This window comes from Pseudopipra pipra, chromosome 6 (genome assembly GCF_036250125.1).
Source record: "Pseudopipra pipra isolate bDixPip1 chromosome 6, bDixPip1.hap1, whole genome shotgun sequence".
In the NCBI taxonomy this organism is placed as follows: domain Eukaryota; kingdom Metazoa; phylum Chordata; class Aves; order Passeriformes; family Pipridae; genus Pseudopipra; species Pseudopipra pipra.
Window position 1 is genome coordinate 39182493 of NC_087554.1, and position 17869 is coordinate 39200361.

Consider the following 17869-nt stretch of genomic DNA (forward strand, 5'->3'; position numbering starts at 1 on the left):
ATCCAACAAAAGAAAAAGGTTATCCAGCACTAGCGCACTGAAAACTTCTTTATAGCCATCTCCAGAGCCACTGGTGCTGGCTTTTGCTACAGCTGGGTATTGAACTGAAATGTGTGGCAGGTGAAACCTGTTATGAAAAACCAGCTATTCCACCACTTCTCCTTTCAGTGTCTAGGCTGCTCCCAATCCGAAGACAATAGCAAAGAGACTAGTGTAAGTGCTGCCCAGCACACAAACAAACTCAACAACTGAAGACATTTAAATTAACTTTATTTATACCAGGTTTTCAAAATCAGAAATATTTCAAAGAAATTCAATACTCATAGACAGGTGCTACATTGATGATCTTTGATCCACCATTAGTGCCATGTTTTCACTCTACAATCATTAACTCGCCACCACAAACTAAGAGGAACTTACAGAAGTTTATAAAAAATAGGCAGACAATGAAAATTTGGTTTATACTGGAATTGGCATAAAAGAGTAAAGCTTATTATCAAATTGTGGCAACTGCTGTATTCCATCACTCAAGGGAATGCTACAGCAGGAAAACACTCTTCTACTTCGAGAAACACTTTGGGTTTTAACTGAACATACTCAAAATCCACTTCACGATGTGACTAGGAGCGATTCTTACACTCAAGTCCGTGTAAATTTAAGCTTTCCATTTCAAAAATCGCCACAAGCATAAACCTCACCTACACACTCTAGTCTTGGACTGATTTCCCTTTTTGGAGAAATCAAACCCATATGCCTATACCTCTTCCAGGATTTACCAAATCAGACAGAATAACTGCTGGCTTTGAAATACTTTTTTTAGAAGAAAAATGCCATTTCTGCACAAGCTACTCTCATGAAAATTTTATTTAACATTTCTTTATCAATAAAATAACTGAAGCCAAGATACCGAAAGTCACGTCTACACGGAGATACACAGAAGATATTCAACTTGAGAGGATTTTCCTCCACTTCTCGATCACAATGAGGCCCTCACCATTTTGCATAATGACAGAAAACAACAGCTGACAAACCATTTTGGAACAGATGCCAGCTGTCTCTCATTTGCTTTATATAATTCAAACAGTAACAGTTCTGTAGCACTTTATTGGTTTTTGTTTGGTTTGTGTTCATTTTTGTTTGTTTCTTTTAAAGCCAAGCCATCTGAATTGGACCCCTCATCAGTCAGTCAGTAAGTCATTTCAAGAACAAACTGAAGGCAGGCTGATCCTTTTGGATCCAAAACTTTAATTTGGTAGGAATCTTACAGAAATACAATTTGTGCTTCAATTTCATAGCTACTTGGACTGAGTGAATATACACCTAAACTACTTTTAAATAAAAAAAAAGTAACCTTTAATATTCAACTGAGAAGCCACAGACGTTTTTCCAGACTGTTTGCAGCAGAGACAAACAATAAATTTAAACACAGTACTGCTTAAAAAAAGTTTACTGTCTAAAGTGAAAATTCGAATGGTTTATTAAAATTTAACATTTTCCATTTTGGCTTTTTCTAAAGAAGCAATTTATCCATTGTGAAAAATCAGTTAAAAGATAATTGCATTTTACTGTACTGAACTCAAGTCAAACATAAAGCACAAAGATCTTTACATTAAACTGGGCTTTGCACACAACATGAATGATCAGAAATAGACTATTTTGAGAAATAAAAAGTTAGGGTTTTTTTATCTAGACAACATGCATACCATCAGTTACTTCTCACTCTTAAAAGGTACCTGAAAGGAGAGTTTTGTAGAACAAAACCAAGACTCATTAATACACTTAGTAAGTCAGTGGTCATCATGCCTTTTTAGTTAAATTCTAGTAAAGTTTCGTCTACATAGAACAGCTAACACAATGAGGTGTGCAAGTCATAGGGATAGCCAGAAGCCTGAAACAAAGTCTTAAAGTTCTACAGGACAAGAGAGCCTAAACACAGCACCACTAGGTTATTTAAACTATATAAAAAAAAATTTTGGATTATCATCTATTTCCTTGTTGAAAAAGGGTTATGGACTGAACATAAAGGGCCCATATTTAAAAGCTCTGCAGTTCTACTCTACCAACTTTTTAAAATAAGGTAATGATAAAGAGCATTCCTTCTAGCAGCATGTACAGTTCAGCTGCCAGTGGCTGCCTAACAGCACTCCTTTACGCATACCAGGAGAATCATGTCCAGTTTTGCCATTTGTGGATAACGATGACAAGATACAAAAGCATGTGTTTGCCATAAATAGCTCTGGCTAACGGAGGATTGCTCACACAGAGCAGATCAAATTCTCTATAAGGAGAGCATTATTTGGCTCCCAGCCAAAACACGTCCCCAGTGCAAGCCTCAGTAGTGGCAAACACTTTCCAGTTCTATTTACATAGAAGCTAACAAGTAGAACGGTTCATTTAGGCTATTTCTTGTACCAAGTCAGTCTTAACTGCAACACTTGAGAAACAAAAATTCCTTCCTGGCTTCATACTCTGCACATAACTGTCATTACACATCATCTTACCGAAAAAGGCGTCGAGCTCGTGCAAGGTTTTACTCTGGCATGTAGAACTTTAAGAGCATTCAGGTATGAAACACACTGCATGGTTAATTACTTCGTATTTTTACATTTCTGACACAAGTGTTTCATGGAAATAATGGTCTCCAGTAGTGGTAGCTTCTTTACTTGAACGGTAAACTAGGAGCAGGTCCTTTATCGAACGGTCAGAACAGAGACACAAAGATTTGTAAAGCAGTGCCTAAATCAGTATTAAAAACTTGCATTATTTAAGATGAGATTAATGATTGTTTACCTTTACAATACTTTCCACAGAAGTTACTGGAAATATGCTTAAACACTTAAAAACTATATTTTCCAATGAAAACAAGGCAACGTTCTGTAATAAGCCACAAGTTTTATTGCAACGTGGCCAATTTTTGATCTCAAAAAACAATGTTCCATTTAAGGCTCTTTTTAATACAGAAATTGCCACCATGACTGATGTTTTACAAAACTTTAGTGTTTCAAGACTCACATGGTAAACAGATAACTTCTACTCCTGTTCAGTAGTGTACATTCAATGGAAAACAAAAGGCATCGTAACAGCTACTTCATTTATAAAGATATGCATGTAACAGGAATGAAACTGAGGTACTACGATAATCTGATGACACAGTTACAGCAACTTAATTGGCATTCCTTTGGGAGGGGGCGGGTCAAACATATTACAAAAAAGTGCTTTAAATGCATAGTGTTGTGTGCTGCCATGTCACAAAAATAGGCTTGTCAAGGCAGGTGAGGTGTATGAATGCACAAGAGCCTCATGGAACTGCAATCAAGTGCAACTGTAAGTAATACTGTATAGAGTCTACCATCCGACCAGTGGACAATACTTTCAAGGCATTCAATTAGCTTACCCTTTGCTGTCTGCTAGACTATTTACATTAACTATCACATTCATTGTACATGTTGCAAGGAATGCCTGCAACGTCAGTTTTGGCTAAGAGTATGACGTGAAAGCATTCCTTGGATCCTACATAAAACTACCAGGATTAAACAGTCTAATGGCAATCACTGGTAGACTGCTTAACAATGACATCTCCTTCAGGGCAGTAGGGAAGGGACTTATTTTTTGAGGAGGGGAGGGGATTGGGAGACTAATACTATTCCAATTGAACGAGCTGCAGAAATGGAAGCTCCTTAGATCCAGATGGCACTTGTCTGTCTTTTTATAAGGGTTTTCCTTCAAGTGAAACTACCACGTTGCCTCCCAATTTCTCTCCAAGTGTTGAACGGTCCTTAATATCATCCAAACCATTTACTTGCCACTCATGTTTAATACCTGAAAGACAGACGGACAACAACGTACTTGTGAGAACCTCCACATCTAAATGCCATTATAATTAATGAGCAAAACATTTTTAGGTCAGTACCTGTAAATTTCTTTTTAATGGCATCTTTAGAGCTTGCGTAGATCATCTTGCTTTTTAAAGGTGCACTCTCAGGAGCCCTTTAAAAAAAGAAGAAAACCACAACAAAACAGTTATTCAGTCATCCAGTGGTAGCTCCATGATATTCAATTTTAACAGCAAGCTTTGCTTTTACACACCAGAATATAAATACCAGGTCTTCTTTCTTAGATTCCTTTGTCTCATATGTGGCATCATACAAAGCATATCGGCAATCATTCAAAGGTAGCAACTTCACAAAGGCTGTATAGGGGTCCTCCACAGTATCTCCAATGTCACCAACCAATATCTGCTTTGATTCCTCTACAATTATTTGTTTTTTGTCATCACTTAAGCAGAAGAGAACAGCTTTCTTTCTTTTTTTAATCTCTTCCGGGGTTGAAGATTTCCTTACTTTCATGTCATTAAAAACCTTTATGACTTCATCATTCACTGTTACTCCAGAAGCCTGTAAAATGAGATCAAAGGAATAATTCAAACAGCAAAATTAACACTTGCTAGAAGAGGTGATAGCCCACAGTGCTGATAAAGTCTGTCTGCCCTCATAAGAATAAAAATACTATACTCAACCTGAACACACTACAAATTTAAGAGTATTTGCAGGATTGGAGCAGAAGATATAAAGGAGGTATATATTTGGTAGTTTCTTGTTGCAGATCTCAGCATGTTCAGCGGTAATTATGGATAGCAATATCATACAACTAGGCACACAACTGTACTACTCAAGCAGTTTTCCTTTACCTTATCATGCATTTGGCTTATCTGGGGGGAGGGGATGAGTAGGGGTGGGGGTAAGAACTGAACATATGGGAGGAGTTTATAATTTTGGGTTGGGATGAGAGGGGGGTCATTCATTTGGGGGTTTGGTTTTTTGGTTTTTTAGTGGAACAAACGTTACAGCAGCAGCTCACATCCAGCATTATCATGACTCTCATTTTGTTGGGTGAGGTAAGGCCCTACAAGCAACAGAAATGTTTTCTGCATTGTGTCAGCTTCAACACCACGCCTTAAGAACTCCCGAATCTTACTTCAAACTGCTGCGAGATTATTGTTTGACTGCTCTTCCTTCATATAAAAAAACCTGTTAGAATTTTACAATCGTTACAATTGTACAGCTCCCCATAAGGCTCAGAAGCCGTTCAAAACACAAGCCTAGAGCAGGAAGGAAACAAAAAACCAGCAGGGCAAACGGGGAGCTCAAGGCAAAAGGCAAGTAATTTAGCAAACCCCACTGCGAGTGAGCGAGCGAGCGAGCTCAGCCCATCTGCAGCGCCCTTGCTCTCGGTCCAACAATTACATCTGCCGAGGCGGGCGCTGCCAGCGCAGGCTGCCCAGGGAGGGAAGGCAGGTGCGCGGCTCACAGGGAGCCGCCGGCTTTGTCCCCGGGGGCGCCGCCTGCCCCTCTTCCCGCTTTGTTCGCGGGGCTGGCCCCCGCCTGCGGGCACGGACGGGCGTCCCGCCGCCCCGCGCCAACACCCCCGCCCGGCCCCAGCGCTCCCGCCCGACCGCCCCTCGGGCCTGGGCACCGGGCGGCCGCAGCACCGCGGGAGGGGTGCGGGACCCCCTCCCCGGGCCCGCCACCCCGCCCGGCCCGCACCGCGGGGCACTCGCACACCCGGGCGGTGCCGCAGGGAGCGCTGCGCCGCCCGGCCGGCCCGCCAGCCGCTCCCCGGCCCCGCCGCGGCCCGCCCGCCGCCCGCCGCTGCCCCGCGGCCGCTCCCGCCGCCCCTTCCCCCCGCACCCGGCTAAAATTAGACTAAAATGGCCGCCGAAGGCCGCGCCGGGCCCAGCCTGCTCCGCTCAGCCCCGCTGGGCCCCCACTCGGCCCCGCCGGGCCGCCTCCGCCGCCCTCCCCGCCCGCTGGGCCAGGCCGCGCCGCGCCGCCCTTACCATGGCGCCGGGTCCCGGGGCGGCGGCGGCTGCTGCCTGCGGTGCGGGGCTGCTGCACGCAGAGAGCGCTGCGCTGCGCTGGGGGCGAGGCGGGCGGGGACTCGGCCGGGCGGGGGATGAGCCGCGGCGGCCGGGGAGGGCCGGTCACATGGGCCGCGCCGCCACCACGTGCCGCCGCCGGGCCGCGCTGGGCCGGGCCGGGCTGGGCCAGCCCCCGCGCGGCAGGGCAGGGCAGGGCCGGGCCAGCCGGGCTGGGCCCGCCGGCGGTGCGGTCTCGCTCGGCCGTCCGCGCGGCGCGGGCAGTGCTGGTGCTGCACTGTGGGTGCTCCAGCCTGTGCCCCCAGCCCCGGGCGTCCCCCTGGCCGGCCGCGGGCCTGCCCCGGCGGTGCGGCCTGGATGCTGGGAGGGCAGTGCGGCCTCTCCGCCGGACGCGGAGCTCGAGCAGCCGGTGGGCGCGTCAGGCCGGGGCTCGATGGCGGCGCGGCCGCTTTGAGCCGCCGCTGCCCGCCCTGCCCCGCACCGCCCGCCCGGCTCCGCTCCCCGGGCCGAGGTGCTTTCTGCTGCTCTAAAGGCACGGGCTTGGCGCGGCCCCCTGTTCACCGCCGGGGGCTGTCAGGCTGCCCGCACACGCCCCAGAGCCGGCACAGACGGCGTTGTGTCCCCACTCGGAAAGGAGCGGTCCTGCTGCCGCGGTGCCCCCGCGCTCAGCAGGGAAAGGCCAGCCGACTTGGCGCTGGGACTGCTCTTTCTGCGGTCTGGGAAGCGCTGCTCAGACTGTGGGGCGGGACACGGCACGCAGGGCGGAAAGCGCAGCATTAAAAGATGGGAAGATGACTTACGGGAAAACAAGGACAACACTCCTGACGGTGTTTCTCTTGCCCATATTGAGCCGGACAGGACAACAAACACGGAGCATTTTAGCTCATCCAAGTAGACAAGAGGATTGTCAGTCCAATGCAGCTCCCGGCTCCCTGAACTGGTGTGTCTGAAAACTAGGAGATCCTAAAGATGCAGGACCTCAAACATATGTACCTGGGAGCCCCCATCTTGCATTTTGGCCAGTCAGCTGTCTCTCCCCAAAACACTTGAATTGCTACTAGTACTGTGGTGGAAACCAGCAAGCTAGCGTTTCTCAGCATGCATGTATTGATACATATACATATATATATATACATTTATACTGCATTGTGTGAGTGATGTGTGATTTTTTTCCCCCCTTTCTCCACTATTATACACTGCCATATTGACCAGATGAGCCCCTCTGTTTCCAATATCCTTTTTGAGTTACATTTTGCCTTCTCTGAATGCAGAATTCAAGACTGAATTGCATTCCTCAATTTTCAAAATTTGCTCCATCAGCCTTGAAATCACTAATCTGGAACTATATTTATTCCTCAGCTCCTTCCAGCCACACATTCAGGACTCCTTGCTACCACTGAGCTGAAAATGTCCAATCTGTTAGACTCAAGTCTTGACGGCCCCATTCCTGGTCATCTGATGCTCTTGAGCAATGTCATGGGCTGGGGTGGTCTTAGATGGTTTCAAATCCTCATCGTCAGGATGGCTTAATGTCTGCTAAACCAGCCTTCATGGCACTGCAGCGTGTCATAGTAGGCTGTGTGTGACACATGCCCTTCTAGTGTCCCAGACGAAGTTCCTTGCAGCCATACACAATGTCGGGAGGCAAGCAGCAGCTTGGAGTTCCTTAGCAAGCAGTTGTAGCTGTGAATGTGTGCCGTACATGCGCCAGTGCCAGTGACCACAGTCACTGCCATGGCCTCAGCAAACTTCTAACGTGTGCACAAGACCGTGAAACTGCTGTGTGTGAGTGCCATAATCTTGTGCCCTTGCAGTGCACCCTCAGCCACCCACATGGGGTCTCTGCACTGCACATCCCAGGCTTGTAAAATGAAAGGGGAAAGTGGGGACAGAGTTACCAGTTCCATAGCTGTACATCTGGGTAGGTGCTCCAAGGATGACAAATCCAAAACTGTACATGACTCAACCTCTGTCTTTAACACCATGGAAACTGAATAATGAGTCAGAAGTGCTTGCTACTGTCTTTACCTCACAAGGTATATACCTGAGGCACCCAGGCACTAAAGGCTGCTGCTGCTGCACATCACTGACTGTACTTGGCAGTCATCAGAATATAGAGGCAGCACAGTCTGAAGAAGGAGTATTTTATGACTTTACAGAAATCTCTGAGAAAAAAACAAGTTTATCAGAATTGGAGAGCATTTCTCAGGGGTGAAAAACAGGTCACAGGTAAACAGAAAGCTTTGCTTTTCATTTTCAAGGAAAATAACTTTGGACTCCAGGTGACTGCAGTGATCAGAGAAGGAACTTGTGATAAAGCCCAGTGGTGACTTTGGAGGCTAGAGAAATGGCCAGTATCCAGCCAAAAGCAATAATGACCAAGCAAATCTTATTGCTGGAGCACACTCAGACAAAGCTAGTTCCCCACTTTGGCATCTCGCTGCACTCAGGAAGCACCGCATTTCACTACCCTTGTGCCACACAACCTGCATCCCACCAGGCACCACTGAAATAGCCCAATGATTCAGAGAGCCTAGCAGCAGCAGCAGCACTAAAAGCTTGGTGAATGATACCCTCTGCGGAGCACATGCCTCTAAGGAAGACCTCCAAGCCTCCCCTCACCCTCTGTGGATGGAAGGAATGACTCACCATGAAGCAGAAGGCACTGTTTGTTTAGATTCCACTCCTGGATGCTCATTGGTGAGAAATTATAATGGACTAAGTTGCCGCATTGAAGTTCTCTGATATCACAGTCCTTTCCTTCAGTATGCTGTGCATCCTCTTTGCTTCTCTGTCAGCCTTACTGAACTCAACATTACCATTTCAGATTCATTTCCCATGGAAGTAAGGTCTCTGCTTGGCCTCTCTCAGTTGGGATAGTCCTTGTCTCTGTGACTTTTTAACTTAGCTTATTTGAGTTAAATCTGACAGAAAAATAGAGGTCACAAAAGTAATTAAGATCCTTAATTAAGTAATTAAGTTTTATAAAACAATTCATTTGAGATAGAAGAAAGTGGGGCTGTATGTCTACCAGTTCAACTCAGGAACCTGTTGGTAGGTAGGAGACCTCAGGGCTGTTATGGTGTAGTCAGATTATCTTCAGGAAGGGGACTACAAAGAGAAAGGAGAGAAACTTGCATAGGTGTACCCTGAAATAAAAGAAAATCTTAATACCATTCAGTTCAAAAATCAACCTATTGAGAGAGAATTCCATAGGGAAACTGCATTTGATGAGATCTGTTGCTCAGAGCATTTCCTTTTCCCCTTCGCTCTCCTGTGTACTCCTGGAAAATGTCTAGTTTCCCTCCAACAATTCTGTATTTTTAGTGGAAGTGCAAAGAATGCAAGATAAAATCTGTTTGCAACGTAACAGAGTATTAGAGAAAACCTCAGTGAAAGGCAAACACTGAGTTTTTCTGTTTTTCCTTATACTGCAGATACATTCCTTTTAAAAAATTACGCAGTAAATATATTTGACTCCTAAGTGGTGGATCCTGGCACGATTTTGCTGCAAGTTAGCAACATTTGCAGTGCCTCCCTGTGAGCAAACTCAGAAGCCTGCAGCAAGGGGCAGGATGCATGTGCTGGTGTGAGGCACGGATCTCTGGCAAGTCCTGCTGTCGGACCAGGAGGCAGATTCCCCCTAAGGGAAGCTCCATGTTCCACTGTCCCTCCTCCACGGGTCACTTCTGCTGGCTCAAGCAGCCTTATCCACCTCTGTGGTACCAAAATCCCTCTGGGGCTCCAAGCTATCATTCAACTTCTTAATGGCTTGGGCAGGGCTGAGGACGAGCGAGGTGCTGGCGGCTGCTCCCCGAGGAGTCGGGCCGTGCCTGCTGGCCCTGCCGGGATGCGAGCGGGCCGTGCCCGTTGCGTCACCCTCCGGGGCGCCCCGGCTGCCCGTGCCAGGAATTCCTGCGGCTGAGTCACGGTCCCGCCACGCTCACGGCCCCAGCGCGCCAGCTGTCGCCCCGCTGTGGGCGGGCTGCCTGCCTTCCCCACCGCCTTCCAGCCACCACTCAGGGCTCCAGGAGGCTTCCCGGGGGAAGCAGCACGGGGATAACGGGGGAGAGCTGGGCTGCGCTTCCTCAAGCCGCGATGCCGGCTGAGTGCTGGGATAGTTCAGCTGGGTTAAGCAGCACCTTTCCCTGCCAAGTGGAGCTCTGATTTTCAGCCTGTGCAGGGATGTGGCTGAAGAAAAGCCTTTTTTTTTTTTTTTTTTTTCCTCCCCGCTCCCTTGGAAAGCTCGTCAGCCGTTCGCGTTCCCTGGCCGAGCTGTCTATGGCTGTACGCCAGAAGACCAGGCAGAAGGAGGCAGTAGGAAGCAGCAGCAGCGTAAGCCCGGTAGGGCCAGCGTGGATGCTCGAGGAGCAGCAGCCACATGTTTTTCGGGGCAGGGTGGAATTCCCCCTCTCCCGCCGTGACTCTCAGTGCTGGTCACTCACGCGTACCAGTGAATCATAACGCCGGGCAGTCACGGGCTTGTCTTTGGTCAAGGGACAATAAAAGAGAGATTTAATTAAAATGTTATGTCTTGTAATGACATCATTCTAGGGATAGTATTTAAGCATAGCAAAAAAAGGAAATAAAGTTCCTCCTGTGAGAGAAACATGGAAACTAATGGCAGAAAAATGGCTAAACAGAACAAAAAATTCCCCTGAAGTCTAAAATACAGGGAAACTTCACTCAGGCTTATTAATAAAAACAGAACATAAAAATTGGCTGTACATAATTAGCACATATTCAACTTTCACAAAGATTTGCAGATTTGTAGCACTAGAAAAAGTAACTACTATTTACTCTGCTTGCCTTTGTAATCTTTTTATGCCCTGCAAAACTTGTTTTCCCCATGAGCAGTTTCTTCCCAAGTCTCTTGCTGCCTGTTGTTCACAGCTGAGATAAATTTACAGCATAACAGCAGGTAAGGAAGGATTTGTAAGATCATCCAGTGACTGTATCAATTCAATTTAATCACCTTTTTTTCAGACAACTTTCTCTTCCATGGTAAAGACAGTTTTGGGGTTGTTTGGGTTTTTTCTTTCACTTCTACTTGTAGCATTTTTATTCCAAAGTTCCAAAGCTCATTATTAAAATTATTAACGAAGTATCCCTGCCTGATGATGAGTATTATTTGTCCTGTTTGATGGGTTGCCTGGGGTCACCCAGAAAGGCTGTGGTGAGCCCAGGCGCCTGACAGGCAGGTTTGTATCCCCATTCCTTCCTTAAACCCTAGACCGTCCCTCCTCCTAAGGAAGGAAAAGTAGGTCAGACAGAACAATTATTTTCTAGAAACATCTATTTCAAGCAAACAGCAAGGTCAGGCTTTCCTTCTCAATAAGCATCCTCTGACAACACTAGGCTCAAGGAGTTTGATGCTGGCTGTTATCTCCAGCTCTCAGGGAGAGATACGTACCTGTACATATGGTTAGGTAGAACCCTGGCTTTAGGGCAGACGTGGATGCAATATGGTAGATCCTATCTACCACAGGAAATGTAAAAAGCAGCATCATTTTCTGGGAGCACAGTAATTGCTGTATGTCCCAGAATAATGCTTATTACAGTGAAATGGCGAGAAGGGAGCCAAAGTGACTTTTGGAAAACCAGGTGTATGTAGCTGACCTCTAAGCTGTGTAACGGGTTTAGGGGAAGAGCTGCCAGAGGGCTTTGTAAGAATAGGCTGTAACAATAAACAAGATACAGATTTTATTATTTAAATATTCTAATAAGATAAAAGTCCATAAATGTTTTCAAGCAGCTAAAAAGCAAGGGTGTAATTTGCTAGATGTATCGGTCACCTGGAGAAACCTGGATAATCCCTTTATGTCCTTGTTTCATACATGTAACTCTTTCCTATAAAAGGAGCCAATGGCAGAGTCCCCTAAAAGTGAAAATCTCTTATACTAAGAGCATGCCAGCTGTGAAAACAGTATGAAAAAAACTGAAACGTACTGCCAGCTTGTTTTGGGCTGAAGCACATTGCATTTAATTTGAAATATGTTATTTTATCCTCACTGTCTGTGAGTGCAGCAGAGGAGCTGCTGCCCAGAGGAGGATAACCCATGGGAAGTCATGCCTAGGAGCTCCTATTTAAGTGCCTTTCCCCCAGCCCACAGCATCCGCTCACAGCTGCAGACGAATCCAACAGCCTCCAAAGTCCTTCCCGGCACTATTCGAGAACATGCATGAGTAACATAGAGGAGATGCTGCTAACAGTTTTGCTGATTTCTGTCAGGAATTTCTAGCGGAGCTATAAAACTGGGATGCCTAAGGTTAGCTGGGACATTAATCAATGCAATGGTCCCAGGAGGTGCCTCTCCTATAGCAATTTCATCCCTAGCTAACCTTTTCAAGTTTATGGCAAAAATTCACTGCCTTAGTCACCAGAAGAAAGTTATCTCTTACTAAAGTGGGTGTTCAGCACTGTCATACTCCTCACTCAAGCCATGTGTCTCTAACTGCTGTAGTGTTCTTCTGCTATGCACATGCAGCAGCAGCACTCAGCAATTTTTACACTTTCTCCCATGTCTTAGTGATAGTCCCTATGCAGAGAGTCTACAAGTTTGCCCTTCCCCAAGCTTTGGAATTCAAATTCTGCTGCTTCTTATGCTAGAATTTCAATAGACTTGCCATGGCACAGAAGGAGACATTTTTCTTTCTTTTTAAAATCAGAATGGAGATAAAAATATGGCCTGTTTCCTTACTCTGTGCTGTAGCTCAACAGGTGGATCTTCATTTGCTTGCAATATTATATTTAGTATCTAAATATAACAGATCTTACACAAAGAAGGAGTAAGGACAACAGTAGTCTTAACCAAGTCAAGTCCACACCTACAACTCTCCTAGCAGTATTTTCATCTTACTTAGGTTTCTGAAAACTTGTTGAGCCACAGAACAGTGACTCCTCTCAGCAGAGGAGCAGGACAGCTGGAAAGGGTCATTTCTTGAACTGCTTCATCCTGGTTTGAAGGAGGACAACTGCCAAAAGTTAGGATGCGGTCAGACATCTCAGCAGATGATACAATTTAAATTGGCACACCTCCAAGAAAAGGTAGCAATGATTTCCAAAAGCTCTTTCCTTTCAGGATAGATGCTTACAGACCTTGAAGATGCTGGGGTTGGCTGGCACATGAGGAGTATAATGATTCAACTTTGTTATGTTAGTTTTTACAGAAAAGACCCCCAAAAATGGGCCCCAAGTTAGCCAAGGTTCCTGGTGGGACAAGTAATCCTTGTTTTTCTGTGCCTGGACAAGTGCAGAGCAGCATTGTACACAGACTTTGGGCACTAATCCCAAATCTTGCAGCCTTGGCCTGATTCTGCTACTAACCTTCATCACTCCGTGCTTCTCTTCCTGCTGGGGTTATGTCATCGCATTGGAATGAACTCCTTGGAAAATGGACTGTTTCTAATCATGATCAACACTTTTATGACATTGCAGGTCTGATTTAAGGAGACATCTTTGCAATACAAAAAATAATCACCAGCAAATGATCAAATCCTCTCCAGGAGATGGAGGAAGCCATGACAAAAGTGCCAAGACTGGGGAGATTAATTCATATGGCCTGTTTAGATTGCAAGTTGCAAAGGCCAGACAAAAAAGGAGGACACTTTTGGCTCTGGAGTTTTAGTACTCTTAAAATTGCTCTAGACGGACCTCAGAGTCAGTTTGCAGCATTCTGTCTGAATTGAAGGAAATCGTGTTTGATGAAGGTTGAATCCAAGGACTGGTTCTAAGAAATCTCTTAGAAGCAACAACTATGGAAACAAAAAACGCACAAACTAAACCTATTCAAGCATGGCAAAGGCCCCTCACAGAGTGTGGTGCTTAAAAAGTTTATAGTACTTTTAAAAACTGTTAAGTTTTTCTTTTTCAGATAGCAGTCTAAAAATAAAACATTAGCTAAGCCTAACATGCTAAATACACGAGTTGAGATCACTTTCTGGTGCTTGAGGATGGGCTTTGGGATGACTGAGGCACAGGAATATTTATAATCATCGCTGGATTGTGGGACCTGGCGGTCAGTGCAGAAGTGTCTTCTGGTGACAGCAGCTCACAAGTGGTGCCAGGACTGCAGAGCCCAGCATGTGACTGATGGTGGGATCTACACAGGAATGCTCACGAAAGGCAACTATGAAGCCCTGATCCCACAGGCAAATCCCCACACTGCCTAGTGTCAAATGCAGAACTGCCATCCAAAACCCAAACATTTTAGCATCCTGGCTCCCATTTCTGCCATTTCAAACACAGGATTCACAGCAGCCACAGCACTGCCTGTCTCTTCAAAATCCTCTCCAGGTTAATTTCATCAGTAAGGTGCTTGAAGGAGAAAAATTATAGATTATAAGACAGGTTTTTATAGGATTGTTATCTAGAAACTACCTATATAAAGCCTAAATAAATTGGTAAGCTAAGACTAGCAAATTGATAAAGCTCAAGTTGGACTATATGTTATCCTAGCAGAGCAGGGTAATCCTTGTAGAGGATTCCTTCTAACTTTGTTACAAGGGAAATTATGGCACAAGCATGCCATTTGCAGTCCCTTCACGTGGCGTAGTTAAACCAGGCACTACACAGCACCAGAATAGCTCTAGAACACGATGCTAACGCAGCAGCATCCATTAGTCAAATAAAGACCCTTTCTTTCGTAGTTCTTTGAAACCAATCTAAGAAAAGAAAGGCGAACAACAGCAGAGAAGAAAGAAGGGAAAGCTGATCTTCCATGGCTACTGGCCAGCACTTTGGAGAGTATGCTGTCATGTAGCATCCTTGTAGGAAACTTGGCCCAATCAAACATTTCTATCATTAAAAGCAAGTGACCTGAACAGCTGGATAAACCCTGTGAGCAAGCAGGGGGCTGCAGGCGGAGTGCTGGAGATTGTTGCCTTCTACCCCCTCTGGCAAAGGCTGTGGGACCTCACATGGGCCAAGTACCTCCAGCCTGGCCGGCTGCTGGCTGTACCCAGAGTCTCTTGCAGGGCAGCAGCTGATACAGCCCTGTCTTTGGGGACCCAGGAAACACTTTTTTCCCTTCCTTCATACCTAAAAACAATTTAAAGATGGAGTTGCACCTAAAAAAGTTATTTAAAATAATATCAGCAATATTCCAGAAAAGAAGCACTACAAACCCACTCTATTATATGGTAGAGAAACAAACCTAAAGTTGGCCTCAGTGCACTTTTTGGGAAACATATGCAGCCCATGGCTTTCTGCCCCTGAAAACATTTCAGGTTTTGCTTGTATTGATGCCCATTTTAATGCATTCCAAAATGCCTTCCAGTACTGGAGAGCCTGCAAGAAAGATGGAGAGGGACTTTTTACAAGGGCATGTAGTGACAGGACTAGGGGGCATGGCTTCAAACCGAAAGAGGGTAGGTTTAGATTAGATGAGAGAAAGAAATGCTTTACTGTGAGGTTGGGGAGGCACTGGAACAGGTTGCCCAGAGAAGTGGTGGATGCCACATCCCTGGAAGTGTTCAAGGCCAGGTTGGATGGGACTCTGAGCAATCTGGTCTAGTGGACGGTGTCACTGTCCATGGCAGACAGGTTGGAACGAGATGATCTTTAAGGTCCCTTCCAACCCAAACTTATGGCTCTATGATTCATGAATGATATCCATTGTTTTAATAGTCAGTGGCTTAGAGCATTAAAAATTCAAAACTTTGCATATGTATGTACTCATACATCCACAAATACAGACACATTTAGGGATGGTGCTACATTCGCATCCCTATTAAGAAACAGATGGGAAACAAGGTGATCATTTGATTTATCTGTCTTTATAATTGTTTTGATTTGCAGCACAAGTAATTTTACCTTTTGCATCAGATTTAATCCAAATATTGTCTTCAAACCTGAGTGCCCCAAAAATGGGAAGCTTTCTTATTGGTGGTAACTGGAGGTTCTCCAAGGGGTTTTTTTTACACAGGCCTGATACTGGACATATACACAACTGAGCACCTCAAGGCAAAGTTTTAATAGAGCACTGTCTAAGGAAGCAGCGAATCAGGAGAAGTAGGTTGCTGATGAAGGGCAGAAGGAAGAATACATTACTTTGTAGCAGGCTGAGAAATCTCAGAATATCTCCTTGCAGCAGGCTGGGTAAAGCACCAGGAGCCCTTCTGCAGAACTAGACCGAGAAGTCACTGTTGTGAAGATCAAGGTGGCAATTTAGCAGTGCAGGGGAAAAGATCTCCTGGAGTTACAGCCAAATGTCATATGGAAAAGTACCTGCAATCATCTGGACACTGCAATTTTTTTAGAGTGAGAAGGCCTTTGCAGGGTAGAAACAGTCCTTGGTAGCCTCAAGAAGTGTTAGCTGGAATTGCTGCAATCAGTTATGACAGTGATCAACAGTAGGTAACATGACCAGTGTTAGATATTACTTATTTGAATACAGATAAAACTTGGAAGAGACAAGAACGCTGCACAGTAAGGGTTAATTCAGTGGTTACATCAATGATTCGAAAATCATAAATGAGAAGTGTAATCTCCTAAATCATAAAGTACTAGATTATCAGTGCAGCAGCATGTTGGGCAGGACTGCAGTGTGCTCTGGTGTCCCCAGAGACCTGTTCCCTGCACATATCCATAGAAGAATCTTCACTTCTGGACTGTGAGAGTTGCAGGGACGGCCAGTTGTGGAGCACCTGGTGATTGCAGCAAGCGGAGTGAGGCTGTTCGAGGTCTAACAATCTCTGCCTCCCTATAACTATACATGTAAGTTCAGGCTGGTTTTCAGCTGCTTCTTATGGTTCTTATCTTTATGGTTTCTAATGCCCGTATTTGCTAAGATTGCTCTAAGGTTGTCTTTCTTTATTGTTAATACTAACATTAAAGTGCTTTCTCCTACAATACTTTAAATCTCAGCCTCTGCAAAAGAGTCATCCAGCACTGGGTGCAGGGGCAGTGGCCCCAGCCCAAATTCCTCACAAAGAAGATTGCTGGCTCACGTCTGTCACGTGGGCTGCCACCAAAGCAACACAAGCTTTCCAGCATTGTTAAAGGCTTCCAGAAGTTAAATTTCCAGCAGGTGAACCTGACACTGCATATGCCAGTCAAGGTGATCACCTCCCTCCTAATACAGGTGAAGGGACTTGGCACAACAACATCACAGCACTGGTGTTGCTAGCTGACACCTAAACCCAAACAGCCAGTATCAGCTGGACTGCAACCACCACAGAAGGCCACAGCCAGCATTTGAAGAGGCCTTCTCCTTTTGACCTCATCCTCCTTGGGCAGGAAGGGCTGCTTCCAATAACAGCAGTCACTGTAAGGATTGGTTTTCTGCATTTTTGACAGTCTGGGTGACCAGGAGGTGAGCAAGTTGCCTTAAGGAAATGCTGAGATTTCCTGGAAGAAAGTCCTTTGGGTTGGAGTCCAAAGGAACTGACTCCACGGTTATTAAAGAGTTACGTTCAAAAAGCATCAGAAGAAATTGCCTAGGGTAGTTACTCAGCAATTCCTAGCCCTGACACAAATGAAAGGGGCAGAATTCGCACAGCAGGAAAACCAGCTGGTAGAGCAGTATCTGGATCCATGCCAGGGCTAATATCCATTGGAGCTATCAAGAAGGAAAAGACTTTCACTGTTGCATCTTGTTAAAATGCTGCTCGGAGGACAGATGCTGACCCTGGAGCTCGAGGAAGCCTATTTCATATTTTCCTGAAGAGCCTAGTACAGCCTGATTAGTTTGAATCCAAGGTGAAGCTGTTGACCCTATCCATTTCGACACCTTTGTGAAAAACTCCTGCTTGGAGCCCCTGGACAGATACTGTACTGCCCTTACCCTGGTTGTAACAGGGTGATCATGGTAAGACACGGATTTGTTGGGGGAAAAAGGTGGATGAGGAGCATGAATGTTTCAGCCCCTAAGACAAAGAGGGAGATGGGAAGCAATTCCCCTTCTTCCAAAGGCCAGCAAAAAAACCCATCTTGACATAGCTCAGAAAAAGTGTCGCTGAAGTTTGAAAAAGCTTCAGTGAAAGTACCAACTC

General features: G+C 45.6%; 1 protein-coding gene across 1 annotated transcript; it reads right to left on the reverse strand.

Annotated features, from left to right (window-relative positions):
- Positions 1-253: 253 nt before the first annotated feature.
- Positions 254-5988, reverse strand: CFL2 (cofilin 2). The gene is made up of 4 exons (XM_064658594.1): positions 5837-5988; positions 4087-4394; positions 3911-3987; positions 254-3819 (listed from the first exon to the last, which is right to left on the reverse strand). The coding sequence occupies exons 1-4, from the start codon at positions 5837-5839 to the stop codon at positions 3707-3709; spliced, it is 501 nt and encodes a 166-aa protein (XP_064514664.1). The 5' UTR covers positions 5840-5988; the 3' UTR covers positions 254-3706.
- Between the last annotated feature and the right edge of the window lie 11881 nt (positions 5989-17869).

What these genes read in the sequence shown, in the direction of transcription:
- CFL2 (XM_064658594.1), bottom strand. An exon ending in GACCTGGTATTTATATTCTG is followed by an intron (nt 3,988 to 4,086) that starts GTGTGTAAAAGC and finishes CTTTTTTTAAAG; the next exon opens with GGCTCCTGAGAGTGCACCTT. An exon ending in CATTAAAAAGAAATTTACAG is followed by an intron (nt 3,820 to 3,910) that starts GTACTGACCTAA and finishes TCTGTCTTTCAG; the next exon opens with GTATTAAACATGAGTGGCAA.